The sequence below is a fragment of the Carassius auratus genome, chromosome 7 (genome assembly GCF_003368295.1).
Source record: "Carassius auratus strain Wakin chromosome 7, ASM336829v1, whole genome shotgun sequence".
In the NCBI taxonomy this organism is placed as follows: domain Eukaryota; kingdom Metazoa; phylum Chordata; class Actinopteri; order Cypriniformes; family Cyprinidae; genus Carassius; species Carassius auratus.
The window spans coordinates 31,563,668-31,590,786 of record NC_039249.1 but is presented as its reverse complement, the minus strand read 5'-3'; the positions used below and the strand labels follow the sequence as shown (position 1 = coordinate 31,590,786).

The 27,119-nt window shown below is 37.3% G+C and overlaps 1 protein-coding gene across 2 annotated transcripts; it reads right to left on the bottom strand.

The window, feature by feature from the left end:
- Window positions 1-1,012: 1,012 nt before the first annotated feature.
- On the bottom strand, window positions 1,013-27,119 carry mmp15b (matrix metallopeptidase 15b). Of its 2 annotated transcripts, none has more exons than XM_026268487.1 (10): window positions 26,102-27,119; window positions 18,209-18,357; window positions 17,750-17,872; window positions 17,356-17,663; window positions 15,195-15,356; window positions 13,180-13,406; window positions 11,123-11,261; window positions 8,518-8,668; window positions 7,487-7,605; window positions 1,013-6,357 (listed from the first exon to the last, which is right to left on the bottom strand). In XM_026268487.1, the coding sequence occupies exons 1-10, from the start codon at window positions 26,228-26,230 to the stop codon at window positions 5,888-5,890; spliced, it is 1,977 nt and encodes a 658-aa protein (XP_026124272.1). In that variant the 5' UTR covers window positions 26,231-27,119; the 3' UTR covers window positions 1,013-5,887. The 2 variants fall into 2 exon arrangements, with proteins under 2 accessions (XP_026124272.1, XP_026124273.1); XM_026268488.1 differs by lacking the exon at window positions 26,102-27,119 and adding an exon at window positions 23,351-23,795.

Here is a 27,119-nt window from a genome sequence, read left to right as displayed (position 1 = left end):
GATTGCACATGATATTTAGAGTTGCTCACGCAAAAGGCATTCCCCATAGCGTTTTTGACACAGCATCTTGTTCCCTAGAGGAACCATGGTTATATGCGTAACCTTGAGACATTCGCCTGGCAATGATCAAAACAAATTTTTTTTTTAAATCTATGAAACAAATTTTAGTAACAATATTAAAATCTTTACTGTCACACAATTTAATGCATCCTTACTGAGATTACAATTTATTTCTTTGAAGAAGAAAAAAAGACTGACCCTATACTTTTGAATAGTAGTGCAGGTCATCAAAGCATACAGAAATTTGGAGATGGTAGTTAAGCAAACAGGAATATTGATTTTAGAAAACGGACATCGGATACTCAAGTCACAAATCTGACCTATATGTTCATCATTTAAACATGCAATAAACAATGTTTCTCTGAGAAACAGAGTTGCATGTCAGGCCACAGTGTTGTTGAAATCACTTAACAGTACTCTTTCTGCTTGGATTTCTGCAGTCCACTTTTTGACACCTGTTCTACATGCTTCGATCACTTGTTTCTCTTCTTTTCTCTTTGTTTCAGCAGACCTTTATACAAATCCCACCCACTCTCCCATGGCCCATACAGCCCTGCTCTTTCCTGAGGTAGAGGAAATGTAGGCTGATTCAGGGACCCAATCTTTCTCCTGGGAGAGAGGAGAGCCCAGCAATGGGGGTTGGGAGGGATATGGCCTGTTTACAGTGGAGATCTCTGGAGGTTTGCACTCATTGTGGACAAAACAAGGGCAAACATGAAAGGCAAGAACAACAGTGAACATGAGATGAACGAAACAGTGCTTTTTCATGCTTTCATGCTTTTTGATTGGCTAATGATATAAATGTTTCAAGTCAACATGACATTGTTTGCAACCCATTTTACTTCTGAAATGTGATGCATTGTTGAGTTGTGAACAAGACCAGGAATTGGCCTTACTTTTTTTTAGAAGTAACTGTGGAACATTCTTGATTCAACAGAAAGCAGAGACTTAATTCTTTAACATCTTTTTATTTCTTTTATTACTGTTTACATGTCCAGCATGGATTGTTAAAGACACTCAGAAGATGTGAACAAACACAAATGTATAAAATCCTCAGTTTCTACACAAGAAGAAAATCAAAAACACAAATTGGAATGTTATTAACAAGGTAAACATCTAAATAAAAATAAAAAAGCACAAAAGGAAAATATTGAAAAGGTACTATTTACAATTTTAAAAATGACCAAATGTAAGATATTAAGAAAAAATATTAACTGAAAATATAATCAAACTAAATTTCATTTTACCACCTTTAATGAAGATGAGGGGTTTAAGAAAACACTGCAGCACAACTTTGTGCACATTAACAGCATTGCTTTAAATGTTAGTGATTTGCTACTATATTTCTGTCTGAAAATGCTTTGTCTAGTTTTAAACAGCATGTTTTTGTAAGGCTCTTTAAGACTCCCTTCAGGACAGTGTGCATTGCCTAGATGCATTGTCGCACAACAGGTCGATTTGATATTAAATCTACCCTTGTCACAGAACAATGCAGATGAAAGCAAATACACGGTCACATTCTACTCAGCTGATTCTACAAAGATGAAGACAACATATTGTCTCAGCCTTTTTTGGCTACTTATTTAGTAAGTCAACATTGATTGCAGTCAAATAACTGCAGCTGGTTAATAAATGGTGTGGAGGGATGTTCTTAGAGGCACCTCTGATCAGAGCTCAAGTTTATATCAGGAGAATATACACAGACACAGAGAGAATTCACTCTGCATATGTAGCATCACTGGGTGGTCAGACATACAGTTGTCCAGAGCTGCAGTAATGAGAACGGTGTGACCAAAACAGTCAATGTCCATGATTCACACCGAAAGCCTTCTGAAAAGAGGCTGTTAGTATGCACTGCTAGTGTGAGTGTTGGTGGGAGGAAGCTTTCTGGCCCTGGCTGAGGGCCCAGTCTATCTTCCTGTTGGCCAGAAGCAATGTGCAGGACAATAATGCAGCAAGAGAGAGGGGCCATTGTTATAAGAGCCAGTCCTAAACTTGGCCAAGAGTTGATTTGAGATGACGGAGAAAATGTTAGACCTATAAATCTACAGTATCACATACTAACAAATAAACACTGTTTTGATAATTCATCTGTCATTGTCTACCAAAAAAAATGGTTTAGTCACCCTTATCCTCTCTGAAAACAAAAATAACTAAATAAATTTGTGTAGAAACAAACATACTAAGTAATAAACTTTTATGCATACTAAACTAGTGCCCTTACAACCTTACCGCAAATGATACCATAGTACAGTGAATGTATCAGCTGTATATTTAACCAAGGACTGTACAAGTGGGACCAGTTCCCAGGGACCACCAAAGCATAAGGCTGTGTGAAAGATTGCCAAAGGGACTGCCCAGGATACTTGAGTCTCGGTAGATCAAGCTGACCCCTAGGGCCACAGGCCCCTGGGTCCACACAGTGGGACTCAGTGAGTCATAACCATTAGGTTCATGGCCTGCCCGTTGTACACAATTGGGCATTCCCACTGGGACATTACCAGTAGGGTCCATACACTGTGAAAAGGCTGTGGGGTACCTAGCCCCCCTAGTGTATACAGTGGGACAAAACCCCTAAGGCCAGAACCTACCCAGCACATAAAGTGGAACATGACCACTACACTTCCGGGACTCCCTGGCACATGTGTGTGGGTCTACCAATAGAGGTGGAACTTGGAGGAATGGGAGTCCAAAGATGCTTGCTCAGGAGCCTCAAGGAACCATGATCTGGCCTTGAATCCCATACATGATTCGGTATGATTTTGATTCCAATGTACTTCAAAGAATACCATTGTATTTGGTTTTGTCCAAAACTGTGATAACTGTGGTACTACAGTATTTCCAAAATACTATGCAAATACCTTGTAAAAGTGACTAATAGTGGAAAAAGGCCATAAAGTAGTGTGAAAATCAGACAAAGAATGGGCTGAAGTGGGAATAAGACAGCCATAAGGCCTGAGTGAGTCCCTGAGTGAGCGTTTCAGATATCCTTCAAGCTTGTTTATGTATTCCTCATTGATCTGGCGACTGGAGGAGAAGGTAGAGGGCGTCGGGGGAGGGACGGAAGAGCTTTTATGTCTGATTAACTCTCCTCCAAATCTCCTCGGACAACAGGAGCACTGTGAGGAGGGGTGGATCGCCTGGCAAAGATATTCAGCAGGATTCATCAGTGACAGCATTCCGATCATGACTGTCCTGTGTCTCCTCTACTCTTCCAATAATATTTATCAAAGTGCTTTCTGCTCTACCTTGTCTGACAGGGCAATATTTATAATACCACTCACTTTCGTTCTCTCCTCTATGGCTGCCTCTCCCAGTGTGAAAGGAGAAACTCTCTCGCTAATTGTGAATGGTAAATGACTGAGATTTTGTCAGAGGCACTTTAAAAAGTGGCGGTGGTTTGTTTCTTAATACTTTCCGTGTCCGAGTATACTAGCTGAGTTTATGTAGGTTAGACACTAGACTAAGCAAACACCACAGAAAGCAGACACAGACCTACCTGACAGCAGTTATATCTTACAATGTTAGGAAACTTGGCTAATTTGTCTACTTTGCCTAGTAGATCACTTCAGCATGAATAAGTCGTGAATGAAACAGGGATCCTGTTTCCGCTGCTGGTCAAGGAATGCGCTCCAAAAATAACTGGCAGTGTACCCTGGCAATGTGGGCCATGGGATTGTGTGCCAGCAAGCTCTCAAGTAGGGAAGATATTGCTACACACACTATCTACCAAGCATCTCAAGCTTAGGCCAAAAATATACTCTACGCAAGTATGTTAACGCAGATGTGAATGCTAGGCCAATGTACTTCAAGTGGACCGTCTCATCAGATATACTTAATGTGCGTTCATATTCAAACCTCAGTACTCAAGGTAAGGTGAAGGATGGAGTTACCTGGAAATGTCAAGTATTAATGAAAGCTTTATTCAGGTAGCCAGCTAGAAACATACCGAGAGTTTAAATAATCAAACTTGCTCAGCATGATTCGCTTCAACCTGTTGCTGCCTAACAGTACGAGGCTTGAAGAAAACATCTAGCCACAGAAGATCCTATTTGGAAATTAATTTACTTTTACATTTATGCTAAAATACGCTAGAGCACCCCTTGTGGAAATGCTGAGAATGCGACATAAAATTGAGGTAACTAAACGCGTCCACATACTTGCGTATGAGTATGTTTCAGCCTTCTAGAGGGAGCTTGCTTTGGGTTTATCCCACTTCTGCTTGTTTATTACAACCCCCCACCCCCACCCCTAAAATATCCCATCATTGTAATACAATCCAGTTCAGACTCTTACTAACACACCATAAGCCCTTTCACAAAGACTTAAGAGATAAGGTTTCTGCATCTAAACCCTTTTCTTTTGAACTCACAGTTATCACTGTTTCTTTCCCTCTCATTTAAGCCCACCCATGTCAACGCAAGTAATATTTCTTTGGTAGGGAGAGCTTTGGGTTGGGGTAGAAAGAGGTTAGCAATGGCTTTTACCCCCTGCTGTTTTTAAAATTAGACTATTACCTAACATCCCCTACAACAGTGGGCCCCACTAAGGCTTTTATTTCTAATTGGGCACGAGAAGCTTCCATAAGTGTATTTTATGTTGTTTTAAATTGGTGAACGTACACTAGTGGTATTCAATTCATACAGTAGATCCTTTGTTCAATCAAATGAAAATATGAAAATGCTATTATATAAATTTGCATTGAGCAAATTAAAATCTTCCTCAATACCTCAAGCTTTTTTCAAACCCTTTACATGAAAGCAACCTAGGTGTTATGTTTCTCAGACAATAAAATTTATAATTGCCACAGTGTCATTGGACTTTTGGGAGATAAAAACACTTCAGCTTGAAAGGAAGAAATCAGGAGGGCTCTAAAAAATATTGACAGAACCACATTAAACATGTCTGACTGGCACGACCAAGGCACAGTTGTTAAAACAAGGGGCAATAAAATGTGGCTTTTTGTTATGATCGCAGTAGGTTAGCAAAAAAAAAAAAAAAAAAAACGTCCCTGTTTTATGACATCAAAACAAATAGCAGGAAAAATTCAAATGCTACTGGACTTAGTTACTGTTCAAGTCAACCAGGTCCAGCTACTACAAAAAGGAGTTTTGAAAAGTCAGAGACCTATAGTTGAAAAGGTTAATGCAATATTTTTTTTACTCAATAAATGCTTTCTATATAAAAATATTATTAACGTAACAATTTGAGCTGAAAAAAAGGGGGAAAAAAATCCTAAAACTTCCTGTTTATTTTTAGGTTTCAGTTAAATTTGAATCCCAGACTTTCCATGTGGTCTCAGGCGTTTGAACCCCACTGTATATCAACATTTTATCAGCAAGTTATGATGCAAGTGGCCACAGTCCTTTAAGTCAGTTGGAAAACCACAGCAGAGAGACCTGAGAAAAGGTGAATAGATGCAGAAATATTCCTAAGAGAGATATTCCCTTCTCAGCTTTCCTTTTCCTCTCTTTTTGCTCTGCTAGGCTTCTCCATCATTATTTACACTGTGATTGCAGATGACTAATTGTGACATCCTAAAATTAGAAATTAAGAAAAAAAAATGATTTAAAAGAAAAGAAATACTATGCAAAGAAAACTGAACAACAAAAATCAATGTGCAAACTTTCTGATATAAATAGACTAGTCGATATGTTAGGAGAGCACCATGGGAAAGGAAAAGAAGGGTGAAGATGAACATGATGTGTGTCAGTATCTGTATGTATGAGTGTTTGTAAGCATGTTTATGATGGTGTTTTGTGTGTCCAAAGTTTTTGGACGTGTGAAATGAAAGGGCAGAACAGGGATCGAGGGTCATTCTGGGAGGTTAAACCCAGTCCTGTAGTGAACGTTTGCAGTGAACTAAATACTTGGGTGCTCCTTTCCTCTGTAGTGTGTTAATGATTGCGTAGATCAATCCCAAGATGCACAGCACCAGGACCAGGGGTACCGTCACCATGATGATGTTGATGGTGCGCTCTGTTTCGTCTATCTTCAGAACCACATCCACCTCATTCGTTTTCTCTTCAGTCTCCTCTTTAGAGTCAACATCATTAGTGTTGTCTTTATCTTTGTCCTTTTCCTTGTCTTTGTCTTTGTCTCGGCCAGCATCTGGGTTGAAGGGTGGCCTGTCAGGCCACTTGCGTCCCGGATCCACATCAGTGTCTTTGTCAGGATTAAGGTCCACATTACAGCCCATGAAGTCTCTAAGAATGGACTTTGGGTAGCCAGGCTCGCTTTTCATTCTGTGGTTGTCAAATTTCCAGTACTTTGTACCCTTGTAGAAGTACGTATAAGCTGTGTGTGAGACAAAACAAGATTGGAGAGAGAAAAATGTGTTAAAAGTGCATCACTGAAATCTAAAACCAAATAGCTTATCAAAATGATTAACTATAAAACTATACAAAAATAACACGCACACACAAACATATATATACACATATATACATGAGACTTTTTCTTCAAATATGACATGAATGCATTTTCTTGGATTGAAAAATATGTATATGGAACAAATAACTAAAAAATATATTGCCATATGGGTTGAGACTGTCAGGTTAAATGAATGTGAAGCTCAACTGTAAATGTATATTTTCAGTAATGTTTTTAATGGAAATCTATGGGATGGACATTAATATACACACTTGGCCTATTGACACTTGACTGATCAGACTGCTATCTCAGGTTATGCGCAGTACATTTAGAGCTTAACATGTAAATATGAACACTATAAATACATTTAAATCTGAACTATTACTACTATTTTTAGTCTGTGCAACAGATTTAAATTTCATGCATTTGGCACACAGCTGAGATGATCCTGAGGTGGTCTGAATAATCAGATTATCTAGCCGTCTCAAGTTTTGTAATGAAACTCTATACCTTTCACACATTACCTACAAGAATACTAGAACAGGACCATTTCCAAAGACAAATCCAACCACTCGAATTACATGGGTAACACATAACTAGAACTTAATCCAATAAACGGACTATTCAGACTGAAATTTACAGCTCAAATAACATCAAATAAGAATTTTTTTGCTTTAACAAAACTACAAGCTGCACATTTCTGCTTTTAAACTCATTAATGCACTATAAAATGTCCATTACTGTACTTTTTTCAAACTTAGGACTTTTAGAAGGTAAAATTATAGTTTATCTATGGTAATCAATTGCATTCCACAGAATCTTTCGACACATTTTAATTTGTTTTAAACCAGGAACATTCCATTAAATGGAAAAGCGTTTTCAGTGATATCAGTATTTTCAAATAATATCACATTATTTCCACAAATCACATTTCACACATTACATTCTCTCACTTCCTTTGTTTCACCATCTGATTGATCTCCATCCATCCTGTACATTAAGGTGACAGGCATTGGATGACCTCTCAACCCCACACACCATTTCACTCACTCACCCCCATCATCGCTGAGGAAGGCCCCCTTGGGAGAAGACGGCACCGAAGTGCCCCACACACTGATTGGCTTAGGGTAGTCCTGATCTGCGGCTCTGGAGTGCTCATTAAAGCGCCAGTACCTGTAGTTGATCAAACACAACTCAATGCAAATCATTCTGCCTTTTCTCGATGCAGCCTTTTAAGCATCAGCAGAGGGACCCCATTTACACATGCTCTTAACATTTATTAGATCATCTAATCACAAGGGCATAGCACTGAAATCACTAAACATATTCCATGTGGTCACTTTGCATTTTTATCATAAATGCTGATGCAGAACAAACACTGAAAAAACCTGCTTAAGTAAAAATTTATCTTTGTGCCAAATATATATGAACAAGACTGACACATCTAGATTTATCACATTTTAAACAAAAAATTTAATTTAGTTACATGGTGCAACCAAGTAAAAAGTTATATTTTACGTATATGTAATATCAAATTTTAAAACAATAAAATGTATGAATGTAATTATTATTATTATTATCAATATTATTCACAAAAATCTGTTTTTTTTATGCATCCTCCATAATATTTTAAATAATTTGTATTTAGGAATTTATGGAATATATATATATATATATATATATATATATATATATATATATATATATATATATATATATATATATATATATATATATTCCATAAATTCCTAAATACAAATTATTTAAAATATTATTATGTCACATTGACTGATTTAATGAAAAACGGATCCAAAAAAAAACTGTCATCAAAAAAAAAAAAAAAAAACTCTGATGAAATCCGATCTGGGATGGTCATTTAAGAAGCATGCAAGACATGTTAATACCGTGAGTAAACATCAATCTGTCTCGACTGATCACTTGTGATCAGGTGACCCAAGACCCAAGATGTTAAGAGCAGGTGTAAACAGAGTCAGTAAGGCATCAAAAACAACTCAAGGGAATGATTAGACAATAAACATTAGAGGGAGAATTGTTTGCATGACAAAAAAAGGAGTATCCTCTTACCAGTCTCCTTTGAAGAAGTAAGTGAAGCCAGAAGGTTCCCACCAGATGGCTGTCTCTATCTTGTCATACGGGATGTCTCTACCATAGTCCATCAGTTCTTGGGGATAACCAGGCTCCAGGTTGGCTTCTCTGAATAACCAATACTGATTCCCTACAGGTGGAAGGACACGAGAGAGAAAGAGGAAAGTAGTGATAATCGGATACTTTTTTGTCGATTTCTAATAAATATTGAAAGATTTTTTTAAATATTATATTGTGTTTTTTCAATTCAGAGGCTGCATTCCAAGACAGAATGCGTCACAGCGCAACTAAAGGCTGTTCCCATTCAAATACTCACTCAGATGCAGCCTTTGTTTCCTGGGACATGAAGATTACAAAGACAGGCTGTCCCATTCATTGCGATTCATTCATTCATTGAGTTTTTTTATTTTTTATTTTTTGAGAAAGACTGTGAGATGATTTGAGCTTTGTGTAATGGTGTGTTATCCAGTTAATAAAGCTTGGTTTGACCTTCTCTGACTTTAAAAGGTATGGCCTTCGAAATTTGTATAAAATACAGCAAATGAGACACAAACATATTGGTTAACCACTAGAAAGCATGTTTTAACAAAACCAAAACAAATTCGAAAGTTCAAAAATGGACACGAAGAAAGAGAACAGAGGTGGAAAACAATGGCAAGGAAGCAGAAAAGACAAGAATGGGGAGGCAGCAACACTCGGGACTTCATGGTGCGAGTACAGGGACTTTCCGACCTTTGGCACAGTAATACAAACTCCAAAACTCAACCACTGATTTGTGTTCACTCTCTGTTATAACTCAAATGACTGCACTACAAGAGATGCACCAACAATGCGGGTTTGGTTCAAATCCCACATTTTAGTGGTTAAAGCGACAGCGAAAGCATCGCATGGAGCCATTACAGAAACACTGGGATAAGCCTGAGCTTTTATTATTTTACAGTATGGCAGACACTGAGGCACCATCCTCATGGACCCATTTGATTCAATGGGCCCATGTCCAAGTCCAACCGTTGCTGTCAGCATCTGGTAGAAGTGCTAGCTGACGCAATGGCCTCGCCTCACTGAGAACAGATGTTGCTCCTAAGATTTTGGTCTCCTGGTTTTCTCCAATGGCAGAAATCCAAATTTTAAAGGGCCTTGCCAATGACATCATTACTTGCCATACACGGTTTCCTTATGGGAGCCAGCTTTCCTCATGTCTAACAAGCATACATTCATCTTCACAGAAATCTTCACCAGGACATTCACTGTGGTTTGAGCAGTATTTGATCTTGATAATGAAGATTTTGAAAATGGAAGTGGCCCACTGACCGAGTTTCAGGCCAGTTGACTTCACACCAGAGCCATTCATTGAGACTGTTCATGTAGTTTTATGACTTGGAAATGTAAACATTTGGTTTCCTGTTATCAATTGGGCTGATTTAAATATGACACCAGGGTTAAGTTGTCTAGTTGGATAATAGCACGGATGTTGTGGAAATTGCTAAATTGACCTCTAAAAGTTCTGGAAGCCCTAGTAACAATGGATTAAAAATGACAAAGCAATCGGCAATGTTTGCACAGAAAAGTACATTAATGTGTTATGGAGTTACATTATTATGTAAATAAATAAAACAGAGTAACATTTGATTATTATTATTATTTTTTTTACATAAATATATTTTTCTATAAAATTCTGACCCATACAAAAATGTAAAAAAAAAAAAAAAAAAAAAGGTAGTAGGACAGTGAAATGTTTTTTCTTTTTTTTTAAGTTTGTATTTTACATTTTTTTTTATGTATCAATAAAGGGTTAAGAGTTAAGAATATTTTACATTGAAGTTTTTTTTTTTTTTTTTTACCAGTTACTAGGGGTTTAATTTGTAATTATAGTAAGGTTAAAAAAATCTTATTGTTGACTAAATGTGTGCTTTGCTTCCTTTGCAAAATATATGTTCAAAATAATCGGCACCAAATTACATTTAGTTCTTAAACCCATATACTGTATGAACCAAAACACTATGTCTCTGAAACTCTACTTTTAATAGTTCTGGAAACCCCAGTAAGAATGGATAAAAATGTAAAACTAATTAGTAATGTTTGCACCATGACAAACTGAGCAGACAGCAAAATATATTTATGAATTTATAGGTATAATGGGGCTTTGCTATAGTTGTTGAAAATTTTCTTAGGAAAATTTTTAATGCAAAGAAATACACTATATTATAAATCAAATATGAGTTAAAGCATTTACTGAGTTTTGCTTCCTTTGCAAAATTTATGGCTAGAATTATACAGCTCAGAAATTTTTTTTTGTCAATTTACCTTAAACTAATATATAAACCAAAAAGTAATGTCTGTATAACTCTACCTGTAAAATCCATCAGACTAACACATTAATGGCTGAGGGAAATCAAGGGTACTTCCTGTACTAAATGACAAACGTTAAAATCAATGGTTTGTTCAAATGTAAAAAGCACTTCAATATGATGTAATTCTGACAGCCTGGGTAATAATCTCTCTCATGAATATAGCATTTTTATGGTCTATATTAACTTTTAACAGCACAGAGCTAAATCAGTTTTCAAGAGCAAAGGGAAAATACCTTTGAAAAACACAAATCGCCCATCATGCCTTTCATAAGCAGCATCGATGTCTCCCGGCAGACCCCTCCAGAAGTGTCCAATAGGCATCGGGTAGTTATCCAGCACTCTGTTCCTCCTCACTCTCCAGAACCAGCGGCCCTGAGGAGGCAATAAGACATGAATCAGAGACCACATGATAATGCTTGGGTTTTTCTCTTCTAATGGTGGTCGGGTTTATTAGCAATCCCACAACCCTCAGCTGACATGTGCACTGCTAAGAATGGGAGGGTTTCTGATTCTCCTCCAGACCAAGAAAAACTCAGTCTTCTAGGCCTCCAACCTGCCCTGCAATTCTCTGTGAAAGTCAACAGCTACCATCAACTGTTCAGTTTCCAGCATTCTTCAAAATATCTTCTAACGTTTTCAACTGACAAGTCATGCACAGAAGTTGAATATTTAGGAAGTCTGACCAATAACACAAGCAGTTGCAGTAGTAGTAGTAATGTTTGCAAACACAAACAAATCATGCATACATTCTATCTAAAGACAGGTACATGCACACACACACATACACTCATTGTATCCTTTACACTTCTGGCTTTCCACCAGGACCTTCAGTATGTTCCAAACCAAGCCCAAATTAAAACCAGAGCTGGGTCTGCGGCCAACACACTCTAAATTTATCCTGCTTTCTCCCTACACACTCCTCAACCCCAACACCTCATCACAAACAGACACACACACACAAACACACACACCCCTTGTTGTTCCATGGAGGAACACAATCTTGCATGAGGAAACTTGTAGGACTGTGTTACATGGGGAATGGCCTTATTTCAGAAAACTGCCTTTTTAAGCATGGAAAATGCAGATTACAGTTGGGTGGTCCTTCACTCAAGGGCATCTGATTGTTGTCCAATGGATAACTTAACTTCTGTGGCCAGTTAAACAGTAACACCTGTAACAAAAACGCATGAATATTTTCCAACAAACCGTTTGTCCAAGGTTTACCTCTGGCTCACCACATCTACAAATAAGATGGCTAAAAATTATTTGAAGTGAACTGTAACTTTTAATAATGAAGATTATATATATATATATATATATATATATTTTTTTTTTTTTTTTTTTTTTTTTTTTTTTTTTGCTTACAACATCAATAAATTTAAATTCTGATGATTATTCTTATTATTTATTTATTTATTTAAATTTAATTTATAGATGTGAGCAAAAATATTTTTATTATTATTATTATTATTAACAACAACAAGAATAACTTATATATTAAACACATTTTTGAAAATGTTTTTCTTTTTTATTTTATCTTAGAAGACACAAATGTAAAATTCACATTTTATTCATTAGTCAAAACAACACAGCCACAAGTATCCATGCTATTTTGGTCCCTAGATATCTATGTTGTTAAGTTTAATATTTTTTTAATAACCTTGTGTTGTATGTTATGTCAAGCATTTCCAAGTACAAATATCTTTTTGTTCTTTCAGGTACTGTACATTCCTTCTAACATCTCCAACAGCACGACTAAAGCCTTTTCCTCTAATGGAAAGAAAGTGAAAGATCATATGATGTGGAACAGTGTTGTTCCAGATAAAAAGAGAGAGGAATTAAAGACACTCTGCCAAAGAGAGCACTTCTTTCATGCAGGAACAAATCACATGACGTGACCACTAAACCGCAAACGGCACAAAGCAGATGAAGTCTGATGTATCTCCTGATCAGCTCCAGGCTTTGAATACATGACTCCTTTCCTCTTTATAGAGCTCTGTATCCCTGTAACAGGCCTGATTGAGAGCAGCCCGGCCTCAGCAGGCGTCCACCTGCAAAGCTTTCACCTGCGATTGTTTCGATGCTTGAGCAAGCACGTCAAAAAAACATGCCTGGACATATTGTGTCCAAAATCCAATGGGGAAAATGAAATTCTATTTTGCATACAGAAAATGCAATTTTAGACTTTTTAGTGATTTTATTACTATGAAGCAAACATTTGAAATGTAATTCTCATTGCCATAATGCAATGCAAAGCTTGTGAATGTGTAGGGTCTCGTGTAGGGCTCACCTTAAAAACAAACATTTCTCCCCTGAGCATGGTGACAGTGTCAAAATTGCCCTCGCAGATGTTGGGGCCGTAGTGATCTGGGCGATCGGTAGTGCGAGGCCTGTCCGGCCGGCGAGGGGGCGCTCCGGGAGGGTTCTTAGGAGGTTGGGGTGCCCTGGGGTCTGGATGGGCTGGTCGCCGGGGGGTCACAGTGGGGAGAGCCTGAGTCGGAGAACTGCTAGGGGGTCCTACAAGACACCAACAAACTCAAATTACTTACAGAGTTTGTATAAATAATATGATAGCATTGTGGCAACCTCTTAGTTCGGTCTATGATAAATATAAGGTTTTAAGTGAATTTTACCAAACAGAACACGTCCAGGTCACATTTCATCCCATAAAATAAGAAAATATATTTTTATTAAAAATTAAAAAAGTCGATTTACTGACCATTCATTATTTGACATTATCCTATTCCAATTGTTATAAATAAATGCACATTTTTAATTAAAATATTTATTTTTATTATTATATGTTGTAGTGATATTTAAAATATATATATATTATACAAAACGGAAGTATTCATTTTACCTTCTTTATGTAGATTTTAATTGGTATTTCTGTATTATTGGTTTTGGTCATTTTATATTTCTAACAATATTTTGACCATTATTTAAAAAACACAGTAATATTTGTTTTAATGCCTTTATTTAGATTTTAATAAAAAATTATTACAGCATTACAGTCATTAATTAATACGATGCTTAATAATAATAATTTGGAGAGACAACAATGAGAATTAATATGGAAAAAAAAAGTTTTTTTTATTTATTTATTTATTTTTTATTTATTTTGGTGGGTGAAATTAGCTTATTTGTCATGAAAACAAATGTCACAAAAATGTAGATCCTAATGGTCCTAAAACTAGGTTTTATTTTTTGAAAGCAAAATTTCCAATTTGTAATGTATGAGCAATAATAGTGATGCTGGCCTTCCCAAACTCCAAAAATAAGTTAAATGATTTATGAATTTGCCATGACATAACCAAAATAACTTTCTTCTAAAGTGGGAATGATGCATGCAGTTCTCCCCACAGCTGAAACTCCCTCATGCAAAGCTAAAACAAACTTTTTTTTTTTTTTTCTTTGAAAAAAAGTTTCAAAGAAACATGACCCGGTCAAATGCAAAAGTAAACCAGCTTAACACAAAAACAAATATTAGAAACCTTACACCATAAGCCTGAAATGCACTTAACTTACTGTAAACAAATTTTTACAACACCACGTTTATAATAACTCTAGAAACTAACAGCTATCTAAAGCTGTAAATCTATAACGTGCCTAGAAACATTTTCTGCACTTCTTACTCACGGGCAGATGATAAGGGTAAATGCACCAGACCTGAACAAATGTTGCACAACTTCAGCTAAACACTTATTCAGTTTTAAATTCTGACTATGATCCTCCTATAATCCTATGAATTTATAAACTTGCAATTATAACAAAAATAGATATTAAAAAAAAACTGTATTTGACTTCTCTGATAATTGACTTTATCCCCCTTTTTTAATGTAATTTTTTTGCAAGTTTATATGAAGATCATTATATGAAGATTATTATATCAGAATTGAGAATAATATATACACACAAGATATAAACTTGCAGTTCTAAAAAAATACAGCTCGTTTTCACCAAGAAATACAAAAAGTACTTGGATATATCGCAATTTACTTTTTTATATATCCCATTGCTGACTTTTATTCTCAGAATTTCAAGTTTTTCCAACTATATGAACATGAACTATACTCTCATTCCGGCGAAAAAAATTAAGGAACTTTGCTGCTGTATCATGGATGCAGCAGGCACAGTGATATTACGCAGCGCCTGAAAATAGTCCCCAGCAACTCTGCTGTTGCTGCAACTACACAAACTAGCAGGGGACTATTTTCAGGCGCTGCGTAATATCACTTTTGACAATTGAGCACATTTTCAAAAAAAGTGGAGTGTTCCTTTAAGACATCACAATCATCAGGTTACCGTAAATCTGCTGGACCCCACGGAGATCATCCTCAGGCAGCTCAAAGTTTTCAGTGTCCATCCACTGGTAGAAAGGAGCCATAATAGCCAAAGGATTATTGGAGTGTTCCAGTCCAAGGGCATGGCCCAGCTCATGTACGGCTACCAGGAACAGATCATTGCCTACGGGGAGACACATATTAAATATCACAGGCTGTGGTATTAGAGAGATCTGACGGTCAGCAATGAGCTGATTTACTGAGGTCACTGGTGAAGAATGTCTGATACAACAGCTTATTAATCTTCATTCGCTCTGGGAGATCACAGCTGCATTTTAAGGGCACTCTGACTTAAGGACACATGATATACTGCATATCAACTAGAGCATTAGATTTGCTGCAGTTAAGTGCGCACATTAAACAAAATCGCTACTGGTCTTGCAAAAGATAAAGAAGTGCAGCTATATTTAGATGACTGGGTAAATAGGACATATGAGTGAAGAGGAGAGTGTGGAGCGTTTTAGGGGGAGCTGGGAAAAGGGTTCCCGCTGTCAGTTCTTGCTTAGTGCTGAGATGATGTGCACTTTAAAGTGGCATGAAATCTAAATGAACTCTTTTTATTATCTTAATGCATCTTGCGGATCTAAACAGTTAATCTGTGCACGCTCTTCCGAAGAAAAATGTTTCGTGATCTATATTCAAAATGAGACTGAAATGACTTTCCTTTTTGGCTGACGTCACTAAAGCTCCTTAAGTTTCGCTCTATGAGTGCTGGCAGGTCATTCAAGAAGAAAACGGTTCCACAATTGCCTGCTTAGTCTAGTATGGATCATGTTTGGTAGTATGGAACAGTTTCAACAATTGAGTCGAGTCCTGCCCTACCGTTTTTCCCTCACTGAAGTAAAAACTCTTAATTTGAGATATGACTTTTCAAAAGTGCACTTTTATAATACTAAAGTGTGCTAAGAACTAGTTATGAAAGTGTACACTTTTAATACACTGCCTTCATTAATATTACATAATATGCGGTACATTTACAAAAAAATAAATACTGCAAGTGCACATTCAATACATATTCATATGAAAGTAGTTTGTGGATCAGTGCAGAACATTTGCAATAATCTGCACACTACAGAGATTTATTGAAACGTTCGCAGTGACAGTGCACTCAGTTAGTGACTGATTTTAATCACGTTCTGTCTCCATTTTCCAGCTGTCCCACAATGATCTGAGACTCTGCGGGTGTAAATGACTCTATGCACTTCTTAAATCCTGATTTCAGGAGGGGGGAAATGATTGACTGCTTCCTTTTAATACTGACGATATCCATTATCATCTAGTGTGGACAATCCAAACCATCCATGCAGGACGTCTGAAGTCATCAGACAGTAATGTTGCTTATTCAGAGTTTTTTTTCCATTTTCATTAGGACTACTAACTGTGCAGATAAGAGCAGTACTGATCGTGCTGTCCTAATGCTTTCCGACAGTTCGATCAATGACGGCTTTCACAGACAAACGCACTCGTCATTCAAAGCTGCTCTTGTGTGAGAGCCACAACTGTTAAAAGACGCAACTTCAGGGCAATAGGAGACATCTCTCCTCACAGCTGTGTCACTGTGACCGAGGATTCGACGGTTGCTAACAATGATGATCCTGTGGCCAGACATTACAAAACTATAGAAATAGACTCTGGAAAAGATTCCTTTTGAAGATGCATTATGTGAATGTTGCAGTCAGTGTGTCAGTAATCAATCAAATGTGTCATGTTGACTAGTTTTTGAAAAACTAGACATCCCATGATTAACCTTTAACCCTTTTATAGACAAAGAGGTCTTTCAAAGTTACTTTCAAAATCAGGAGCCGTATTACAGCAACTTTCCATCTTAAGGCCGTGATATACCAAGCATACTTTCGGTGAATAACAGCCCGTCATTCAGCATCTGTCAGCTTAGTTTTTTAATGTTTTTTTCACACCATCTGTACCCCTTCGATTGTTGAAACAGCATTCTGTTTTTATGTTCATTTATAGAACATAATATTACTGTTCTACTGTATTTTTGATCAAATACATGCAGCCTTGGTGAACATGAGAATTCTTTAAAACCAAAAATTGAGTAATTTTACATATATGCATGATAGATATTACAAAATATAAAACCTAAATTAGTTCTTTTGACTCACCTTGTAGGTTTTCTGAACCAATGGTCCAAGGCTCGTCTGAGTCAAAGTGAGTATCTCCACCCATCCCTGGACCAGGGAAGTAAGCGTGCGCCAAAAAGCCCCCCTCTCCATCAAACGGGGAACTGTCACCGTGAAAACCAGACGCAAAGAAGATCATAATATCAGGTTCCTTCCGACGGCCGTATTTGACCTCATGGAAAGGGATCTCATCAAACGTCAGCGGCGTCACTTTCTCCCACACTTTGAAGGCCCGTCGGATGGCCTCATATGAGTTGTACTCCCCGATCTTTGGGGTGTAGTTCTGAATACTGCAGCCATGGCAGACACAAGAAGAACAGTGTTACAATCACAATCACTGGAATAATGTGGACCTAATAGTCAGATCCAAACCCACCTAAAAGTTATTTGGTTCTTGTCCCACTTGTGGCCAGTGAGTGCATAACGTTTCCTTCGTACATTGGTCTTGATCTGACCCCCAAACTTGTCAGGGACACCACAGCGGGGTCTCCTCATGGCACTAAAAAGAAAGAAACAGATGAGGGCTTAAAGTACAAAAGGAACTTTAATAGGCATGCACAAGATAAAGGCATGTTAAGAAAGCAGAACAAATGGAGGCCCCTTCATTATCCATCATTGTACATTTTCAGTAACCAGCTTAAAATAAAAACAAATTATTTCAGGTTCTCCTTCTCTGTAAGGTGGCCTTCATTTTTCTGTTCAGTTACAGGTTGAACAGGATGTAAGTGCTTCATGAAAAATGAATTGTTTTATAAAGAAGAGACGAGGTGGAATAGTAGTAGCTCAAACAGTGTGGCTGATACATTAAGACCATGTTGTGGAGTGAGGGTCCTACTCGATGGTGCCGGGGTCCAACACTCCAGTGATCTCCAGCCCATAAAAGCGCTGCATGTCACTGATGGCGTTCGACAGGATTTGAGCCGAGCGCATGGTGGACATCTGCCTGCTGGCCTGCGGGAGGTAGCCGTACTGCCGCAGCCATGACTGAGACAAAAACACAGACAGAAGTGATCTCATTACAAATCTACGTTTCATTGACCTTTCGTGATCAGGGATGTTCATGGTTATTGTCATTAATCTTTTCAACATTTATATTAATATTTAACAGTACACAAAGTGAAGTCTTAATGTAGAAAGAGTCATACCGGTTTGTTTGCATGTTATTAACAGTAATTGCAAACATACACTGCATGTTTATAGTCAAAATGTATCCAAATTCGGTGGAGTGACAATATGTACATATTTATTTATAAAAGTAAAAAGCTATCTAATTGCACATGACTTGTAGTCTCCCACATTTTGTAATATTAATGCAATGAATATTTAATTCAGAAATTCAGAAAACTCCTGAAAATTAGCATTCCTATTTGAAAGAGCTCACAGTATGAAACCTGATATGAATGCCACATCCAGAACTCAAAAGACTATTAAAAAGGATCCTTCATTTCTAGTGTTTACATACTGTACATGTCTTAAAGGATCTGTGTAAAACAGGACCGTTCCATTTTTGGAATAATTACATGCCCCCTTTCATGCCACAGCAAGTCAGAAAACTTCAGTCTGTCACTGCCATGAGAATAAAGGAGAAAGCAGATATGGTCACTGACTGAAAGAGCGTCACACCTGTTAGAAGCGACACCTAATACTGGTCCAGACTGTGTGAGAACACTTGAGGCGGATGTGAACACAGATTGAGGGGTGACGGCACCAGCTGGGCAAGCCAATTTATGAGGCTCTAGAAGCAGCCCCTCTTTCCTCAGGGCAGAGACATGCACAGAGGCACAGCTCCAATCCCATCTGGCTCTCGCGTTGGTTACAGTGGACGAAACCAAAAGGCCAGAGAGTCCATTAAAGGGGATGAAAGCTGGACATGATGCTCTGATTTGCATTAAATTTGGTTCCACCTACTGTTTATCATCATTAGTCTGGTAATCAGCACAAATGATGTAATTAAACAGCCCCATTATTAAACCCACCCTGTGGCAACAGTAAACAGGCTGTCATTCACAGTGTTATTATAGTACCACTGAGATACTGTTTTAGTTTTTATTAATATTTTGAATTATTTTTATTTGAGCTTTTATAAATTAGATTTTTTTTGCCTTGGAAAGAAGCTGAAATAATATTAATTGTATATATTTTATTTTAGTTAACTTTTAATTTAATTCAAGTTTTATGTTTTTAAATGTGTTTTAGTTTTAGTTCAATATAAACCAGGCAGAATAGAAAACCAGACCAATTTCCCATATCAGTTGTCTCTCCTAGACAATGATAAGATCAAAGGAGAGCAGATGGAGACATTTCTTGCTTAATCTGGAGACTTTCAAACTGTATGAGTAATACCATAAATTATTCAATATCCCCAGAATCTACAAATGTAACATACTCATCAAATACTCACTGATGTGAGTAAACATACATATTTCATAGCTATCCTATTACTCTAACAATTGTGTCATTTGTTTCTGTAATATGTTTTTTCTAAAGAGAAATTTCTGAAAATTTGATCATAACTGCGAACAAATGCAATACTTAAAGCAAAACAGAATTAATTGCTTGGATTTGTGTTCATGACTTTACAGCGATGTTTTTCAACTGGTATTAATTATCAGAAAGCTAATGTGTTCCTCCCACTGGACTCAAGGGGTTAGGGGGTCACTACTTTTATAATGTCCCCTTCTCTTCCTACTCTATAACCAGGGCCTGTTGCCTGGTCTGGATCTCTACTTTCCACAGCCACAGAAAACACAGGCCTTTGTGCCCTTATGTGTTGTGAAGGCAGCTGATTAACAGTCAAACAGTTGAATAGCTGGCCCTGTTCTGGGCAAGGCTAATATGCCACCGCGCCAAACCAGCTATATCTACAGTGCAAAGAAAGACAAAAAAGTGACCCTAGCATGCATAACTATTACTATCTACTTAAATTTGTTTTAAGAACAAATTATTGTTGAAATTCTGCATCTTGTTTTATGTATAAGTCATCAGACTATCAATTTGCATTTGTTAAATGATACAATGTGTGAAAACCCAAATACAAATATGGACCAAAATTGCAATATGGCTTAGTGTGATTATCAATTTATTTATTTTTTTTTGCCAAAATAAAGTGTCTTAATTTCTTCTTATTCAAACTTAAAAAGAGTTGTAATTTTATAGTCATACTGTAAAATGAAAATATTATTTTCCTTAAATTCCTTTTTATTAACAGTAAATATTACAAGAATATTTTTTCTAATTTTTCTAATTTAGTAGTAATGAAATAAGTAAATATAATTATTATTGGTGCTACTATTATAATTACAAAATCATATTGCTATTTAATAAAAGTCATATTGGTATTAAGCAGCATTACTAAAAACAAGCACGCGCACAGACACACACACTTTAAATTGCAACAGTAATTTTTATCAAGAGAAAAATAACACAAGAGGATTTGATCTAATAACCACAATAAAATAGATTTAGCCATAGGCTCTTTAAACTTGGGCCAGTAAATGACTACCTAGCAACTAGCATCTACCCTGGAAACAGTAAAGTAACATGATAAAAACATTCAGAAAACCTTAGTGACAGCATAGTAATGCCCTAGCAAATAAAAACAACTCTAGCATCACGAAAGTACCCTTTCTTTCCCCTTTTTTTTTAATGTATACTTTTAGCGGCCAATTACTGCATCTAAAATCTACAGTTTTTCCACAATAATTTACATTTCAGACATAAAAAGTGTCAATTCCATGTAATTTGTCAACTACTCGTGTATTTCCACACCAAATCCAACAATCCCAGCTTTCTTACCCTCCCTGAACACAATCCTCTTTGTGTCTCCCATGAGGCTGTTAGAGAGGGAAGTGCTAAGGGCCTGTGCAGGGCAGGACACACCTTACCCCCACAGATAAGACTGCATCGCTTTCAGTCGCTCGGAGCCCTGGGGCTTTTAGCAGGCGAACGGTGGGAGGTGTGTGTACTCCAAGCTAGAGAAAGACATTACCCTAGTGTTCTGCTTACTGGCTCATAAAGGACAACAACGCTCTTGCTTCAATGCTTTATGCTCCTTCTTTAGGTCAAGGGCACGTGGAATCATTTGTTGCCGGCCATCGAAATGGATGAGATAAATGAAGACCTGCTTTTAAAGCCTAAAGTGTTTCAGCATCCATTCCAGCACCACAACATCCCATGTCATGCATACAGAGTAAGGCTTTGCAGAGAACAGAGGCAAGGAGAGCCATCCCTTTCTCCCATCAGCCCCTGTGCCAGCGCTGGCTCGACAGGACCTTGAGAGGCGCTGCCAAAAGCACGTCCTCCAGGAACCTGTGATTCACAGCGCGTCGTGAAAAGACTTGGGTTTAGTGTGTGAGAGAGCGTTTGTGTGTCCAGAACAATGTCAGCCAAGAATCTAACGACTAGAGAGGGCTATTATTCCTGGGCTTTGGGTGCGTGCCATTTTTTTAGTCATTAAGTGAGAGGGAAGAGGGAGTGAGCGAACCAGATCAAGTGAAAAGATTAAGAGGAAGACAGGAAAACAGAACTTGATGGAGGAGGGGAGGAGTGAAATAAGTTAAGACAGACAGGGCTTTTGGCATTTCAGATGTGATTCTGGCTCTGTTATCTCAGGTAACTGCTTTGGGGAGTAATGCAATGACAAATTTCATTTAAACTCCATGTTGTCTTCTCTCTCAGCTCTGCACAGCCGGTCTACTGGGCCACAGGGAGCTGTGTCACTGCAGAAAATACAATAAATAGATTTTTTTAAATAAAGTTAGGCTATATCTTTAATGGCAGGCAGTTAGGTAATGAGACTCAAAGCAAGGTCAAATGACATAGCACATCAATCAGCTGTCAGTTTCAGTTTCCAGCTGTGTAACTCAATAACCTTAATCAATGAGAACAGCAACGCCAAACTAAATTAATTAGACAATCAAATAAAGAGTTCTCAGAAGGAGGTGGAAGTATCACCAAAAGACATTTTAAATAGGGATGCATGTACCATATCAGTTATCGACTAGTAATAGTGTTTTATTGAACACAAATGAGCCAATATAAAATATATAACTATGCATGCTGAACTAAAGGTATTAAACATTTATAACCACAAAAAACATACTTGAAATAAAATAAACAATATACCTGGGCTACAATAAAAATAAATAAAAATAAAAACTTTATCAACATTTCTAATTGTAATTTAGTTTGCTTGATGTACATTTTGTAAAACAAAATAAATAATAAAAACTACAGTGACATTAAAAGTACAAAAAAATACAAAAGCATAAGAAAGACATACAAAAATTTAATTAAAATGGAAAATATAAAATTAAAATAATTTTAAATAATAAAGATATAGTATCTCAAAAGAAAAATGATTTTAAAACAATATTGATTATGATGAATAAGAGTATATAAATATTTTTATATATTTTTAATATTTCATATTTAAAATATAATTTTAATATTGACTATAACATCAAAATTCTATTAATTTTAATTTAACAATGTTATTTTTAATTTATCAGCATCGCAGGTATCCTCCACAGAGAGGACAATGCCATAATATACTGAGGCAGATGTTGCAAAAAACTGTAATAATATTATGTTATAGTGTAATTTTTGTAAATATATTTAAATACTAAAACAAATTATTTAAAAAAATTCAATCAAATTCTCTATTTTGCCAAATGTGTATGCTGTATGTCCAAGGTTTTTTTTTTTTTTTGCTAACATGCACTAAACTCCAATGGATTTTCCACAAATTTTCGTATCTGCTACATGCATTATTTGTGTGGCATTCAGAGTTGCTGCCTAGAGAGTGTTCCAAGTCAATCACATATGACGCTCCATTTCTGTGTTTATAAAGCAGCTGCCTATGTACAGTAGACAGCAAGGCAGGCCTAGTGAATCTGGCTCAATCCCCTCATGACCATACAGTAATTGAGCTGGTGAATGTGGCTCTGGTTCTTAATAAGAGAGGAAGTAGACCTACCAGTCAGAAGTGCAAGTCATCCACTGAGACATGGACACAATTAGCAGTTAATGCGGCTCCACGGTCCAATCACATCTCATTATCCCTCTCAGTCAAAGTGAGGCAGCCCAGACCCCACACAAACAGCTCGCCACGATTTTGTTGGAAATCACAAGGATGCTACATTCCAAGGATAAAGAAGGCGGATAAAAAACATACTGGATAAGCAGGACTCCAGGGGTTAAATGCAGGCTAGAGATAAGGTTGCAGGAAGTGATACAGTCGGCTCCCTACGAAGTACAGTCCTCATAAGCCCCCTCCTCTCCCTGCTCCTTGAGCTCTTCCTGTCTCTCTATCTCTCCACTCCTCTGAAGACAGTCAGCTGAACACAAGAAGTCTCATTGTTGCGCCTCAGCTGCCTGAGAGCCCTGCAGTCCTAAATGTCTCTTAACATCTCTTAAAGAGGAGAAGTAGAAGGATAAAAAAAAGACTACTGAACATTCAGCTTCATCATCACAGGAATAAATTAGATCTTAAAATACATTCAAATAAATCCAGTTTGAACTGGCTTTGAGGGTGATACACTTGGCATTGCTTGAGGATCTTGCTGCACAAGCTCTCACAGGCAGCAGTGTCATATGTTTGCTCACAGTGATGAACGGCTGTTAAAGAAAGGTTGTGTGGACAACCCTTATGGAGAAAGATTGGGTGTGTTTTTTGCAAACAATGAACCTCAGGCACATGGTCGCTCATTTAGAAAACTGCAAATTCAAGAATGTTAGAATAAGGATAAGCACAAGTTCATCTCCTGAGTTCTCTTGTGCTTCTAAAGACAAACAGTCTATGAATTTTGAAAGAGTCCCAGTTTTTATAATATTCATGTTCTTGATCGCGAACATCAAAAAACATCCTAAATTCTTAATTAATTAATGGAAGATAAGAGAAATGGAGATACAAAAAAATGTTTTTATAAGCACTAGACAGAGGGTCGGTCGACTTCATAATCACAACCTTTGAAGCTGATATACTATAGAAAAGCGAATGCATGCATACTATACTTTAATTTCCAAAAATAGAGTATTATAGTATAGTATTATATTATTTTAACTATACTATAACTGCATTTGAGACTTTGTCCCCCTCACCCAAATCAGTGGGTCGTACAGCTTTAACACATAATCCCCCAACAATCCATCTACCACTGTGGCATGTGCAGGCCTATCTGCTGTCATTCAACATTTGTGAGATAAGCTGCTTCTAAAAGGTTTTGGGTCAGCTGTAGGTTTAAAGAAGTGTACTATTCCTATAAGCCCAGCCCAGAGCACAGTGATGCAGGAGCCCAGATCTTTCAAGTGGTACATTGTTAGATGAATAAACTGAATTGAATTGTTCAGGGTCTCGGTATACCTTCGTATTTAAAGGAAGCATATTAGTAAATCAAAGGTACATATTTAAAACATTGCCTTAAACAAAGTGTCAGCTTTTGTACCTTTTGTTTCTAAGAGTGTTCTTTTTTTTCTAAATGTTGGCTTTTGTATCTGAAAGTTGCTTGATGATGGCATAGCTGATGTGATAGCAAGGGGTGTGTGAACTGCCCAATGTGAGGTCAGTGTTCTTCTAGCCCAGAGGAGCTTATTTGGTTTTATTGTTGATGTTATTCCCGATTATTAAGGTTAATCTGGATCAGGACTGATGTAAATGTTTGAGAAGGCAACAGATACCTGAAAGAATCGAGTTGAGGCTCCCTGCCAGATGTGTGAATACGAGTCAAGTAATCAATTCAGAGACACAATTTAGGTCTTTGGCTTCTGTCAGCATCTTTTCACAGCGCCAGACCACCAATGACAGGGTTTGGGCCACTGCAGCACTGCATACATGGAGTGGCACACCGCTAACAAACCTCAAACCACACTGACTACAAACTCTTCATACCTCCTACCACTTCAAACAAAAAACATCCCAAAGCTTGGCTACAAGAATTTAAGAGGTAAGAGTGTTGGTGATTCAGAAGGTCTAGTGAAAAGTTAATAACTTTCTCATTTGCTCTGGGATATTACAGCCATTCACATGCTGAGTTACAAGCATTCAGCTGAAATCAGCTGTCATATAAAAACCAGACCTGAGACACTGAGACATTAAACCTAAATAAGATACACAACAAATATAAGTTATATTAAATATAAACTTATTTAACATATTACTCCTAAATATATACATGCATGTGTGTTTTTAAATATACATAATAAAAATACACAGTAACAACATATATTATGTAAAGAAAAACTTCTACTATATATATCAGTGCTTTCAAGTGATTAATCATGATTAATCGGATTCAAAAAAAGTTTTTAAGTAATATATCTGTGTAATGTGTATTTTTTTAATGTATATATTAATACACACATGCAATATATATTTTGAAAATATTTACATGTATATATTTATATAATTTGCATTATATATAAATATATTTCATATATAAACAACACATTTTTCTTAAATATATACATGCATATGTGTATTTATATTTAAATAATAAATATACACATTATACACATATACTATGTAAACAAAAACGTTTTTCTATATGCGATTAATCGCGATTAATCGTTTGACAGCACTGAATGTGTGTGTGTGTGTGTGTGTGTGTGTGTGTAGTGGTGACCAGAACACGTTTTCAAACTTTAAACAGTATTGAACTCGACAATATGATTTTTGATACAAAAATGTGCAGTAGCCCTACATTGAGCATTTATAAATGGTTATAATTACCTCTCCATTAAAGGTTTCATCTCCAAAGGTGCGCGCTCCGCTCATCAAGAGCGCCAGAAGAGAATAAATTATGGTCCGTCTGCACAGCAACGTGAACGGGTCATCCCATAATATTGCCATCATTCTCATCTGGATCGGTGAGAGCAGCTAAAACTCTTCAGAAGTGTAACCAAATAAGTTAAAATCAAACTAAAACCGCGTGAAGTCCAATGCACTCAGAACAACATCATCTGACGGGGTCTGCTGTAGTTGTGCGTCTTTCCTGCAGAAGCGCGCGGTTCTTCCGCGCAACAGTCATGCAGTGAGATTTAACGCCAGTCCCAGGCGCTGTACCGGGAGTCAAAGTGGTCCGACGTTCTGGCTGAAGTTGAGTGTGTTAGGTATCATATCCAGCGGGTGTGCCCACTTAATATGAAGGTCGTTTCATCCCACTCACGTGGTGCCTATAAATTAATTACAGATACAACCTACTTCAAAGCAGGCGCTGTGCAAACTTATGCTGCAATTTCCTCTTGTACTATGACTCGGTAAACGAAGCGTGATTAACGGCTGGTGTTACTGCAACAGAGATTTGCGTTTCTTGGGACAGAAACTCGGTCTTCGCGCAGCAACCACAATACAAGAGCGCACTAATTATGATCAGATGACTGCGATACGCTCCGACACCTGTCTTGGATCACCGCCCTGCTTGTAAAGATTTAACACGAGAGTTTGTTCTCCATAAAATCCAGGGTTTCTCTCGGTTTTCTTGGGCGGGTTCCAGGTCGCCGGGGGCTTGTTGTGACGCTCCTCGTGTGTGCAGCGAGTGACTCGGGTTTTGTTTGACTCGGAGTCCTGCGGCGTGTCCCTGTCCCGCTGGAGGAGGGGCCCAACGAGACGGACACCAGCGAAGTGTCCAGTGCCACCTCCAGTCTGGACATTGATCCGGACACAAAGACTAGTGTTATTTCTGCTTTGCAGTGCTTTTGAGTTCTGGAGTTAAATGAAAGCTTATTTGTCATTTTAGGAAATAGGCTAC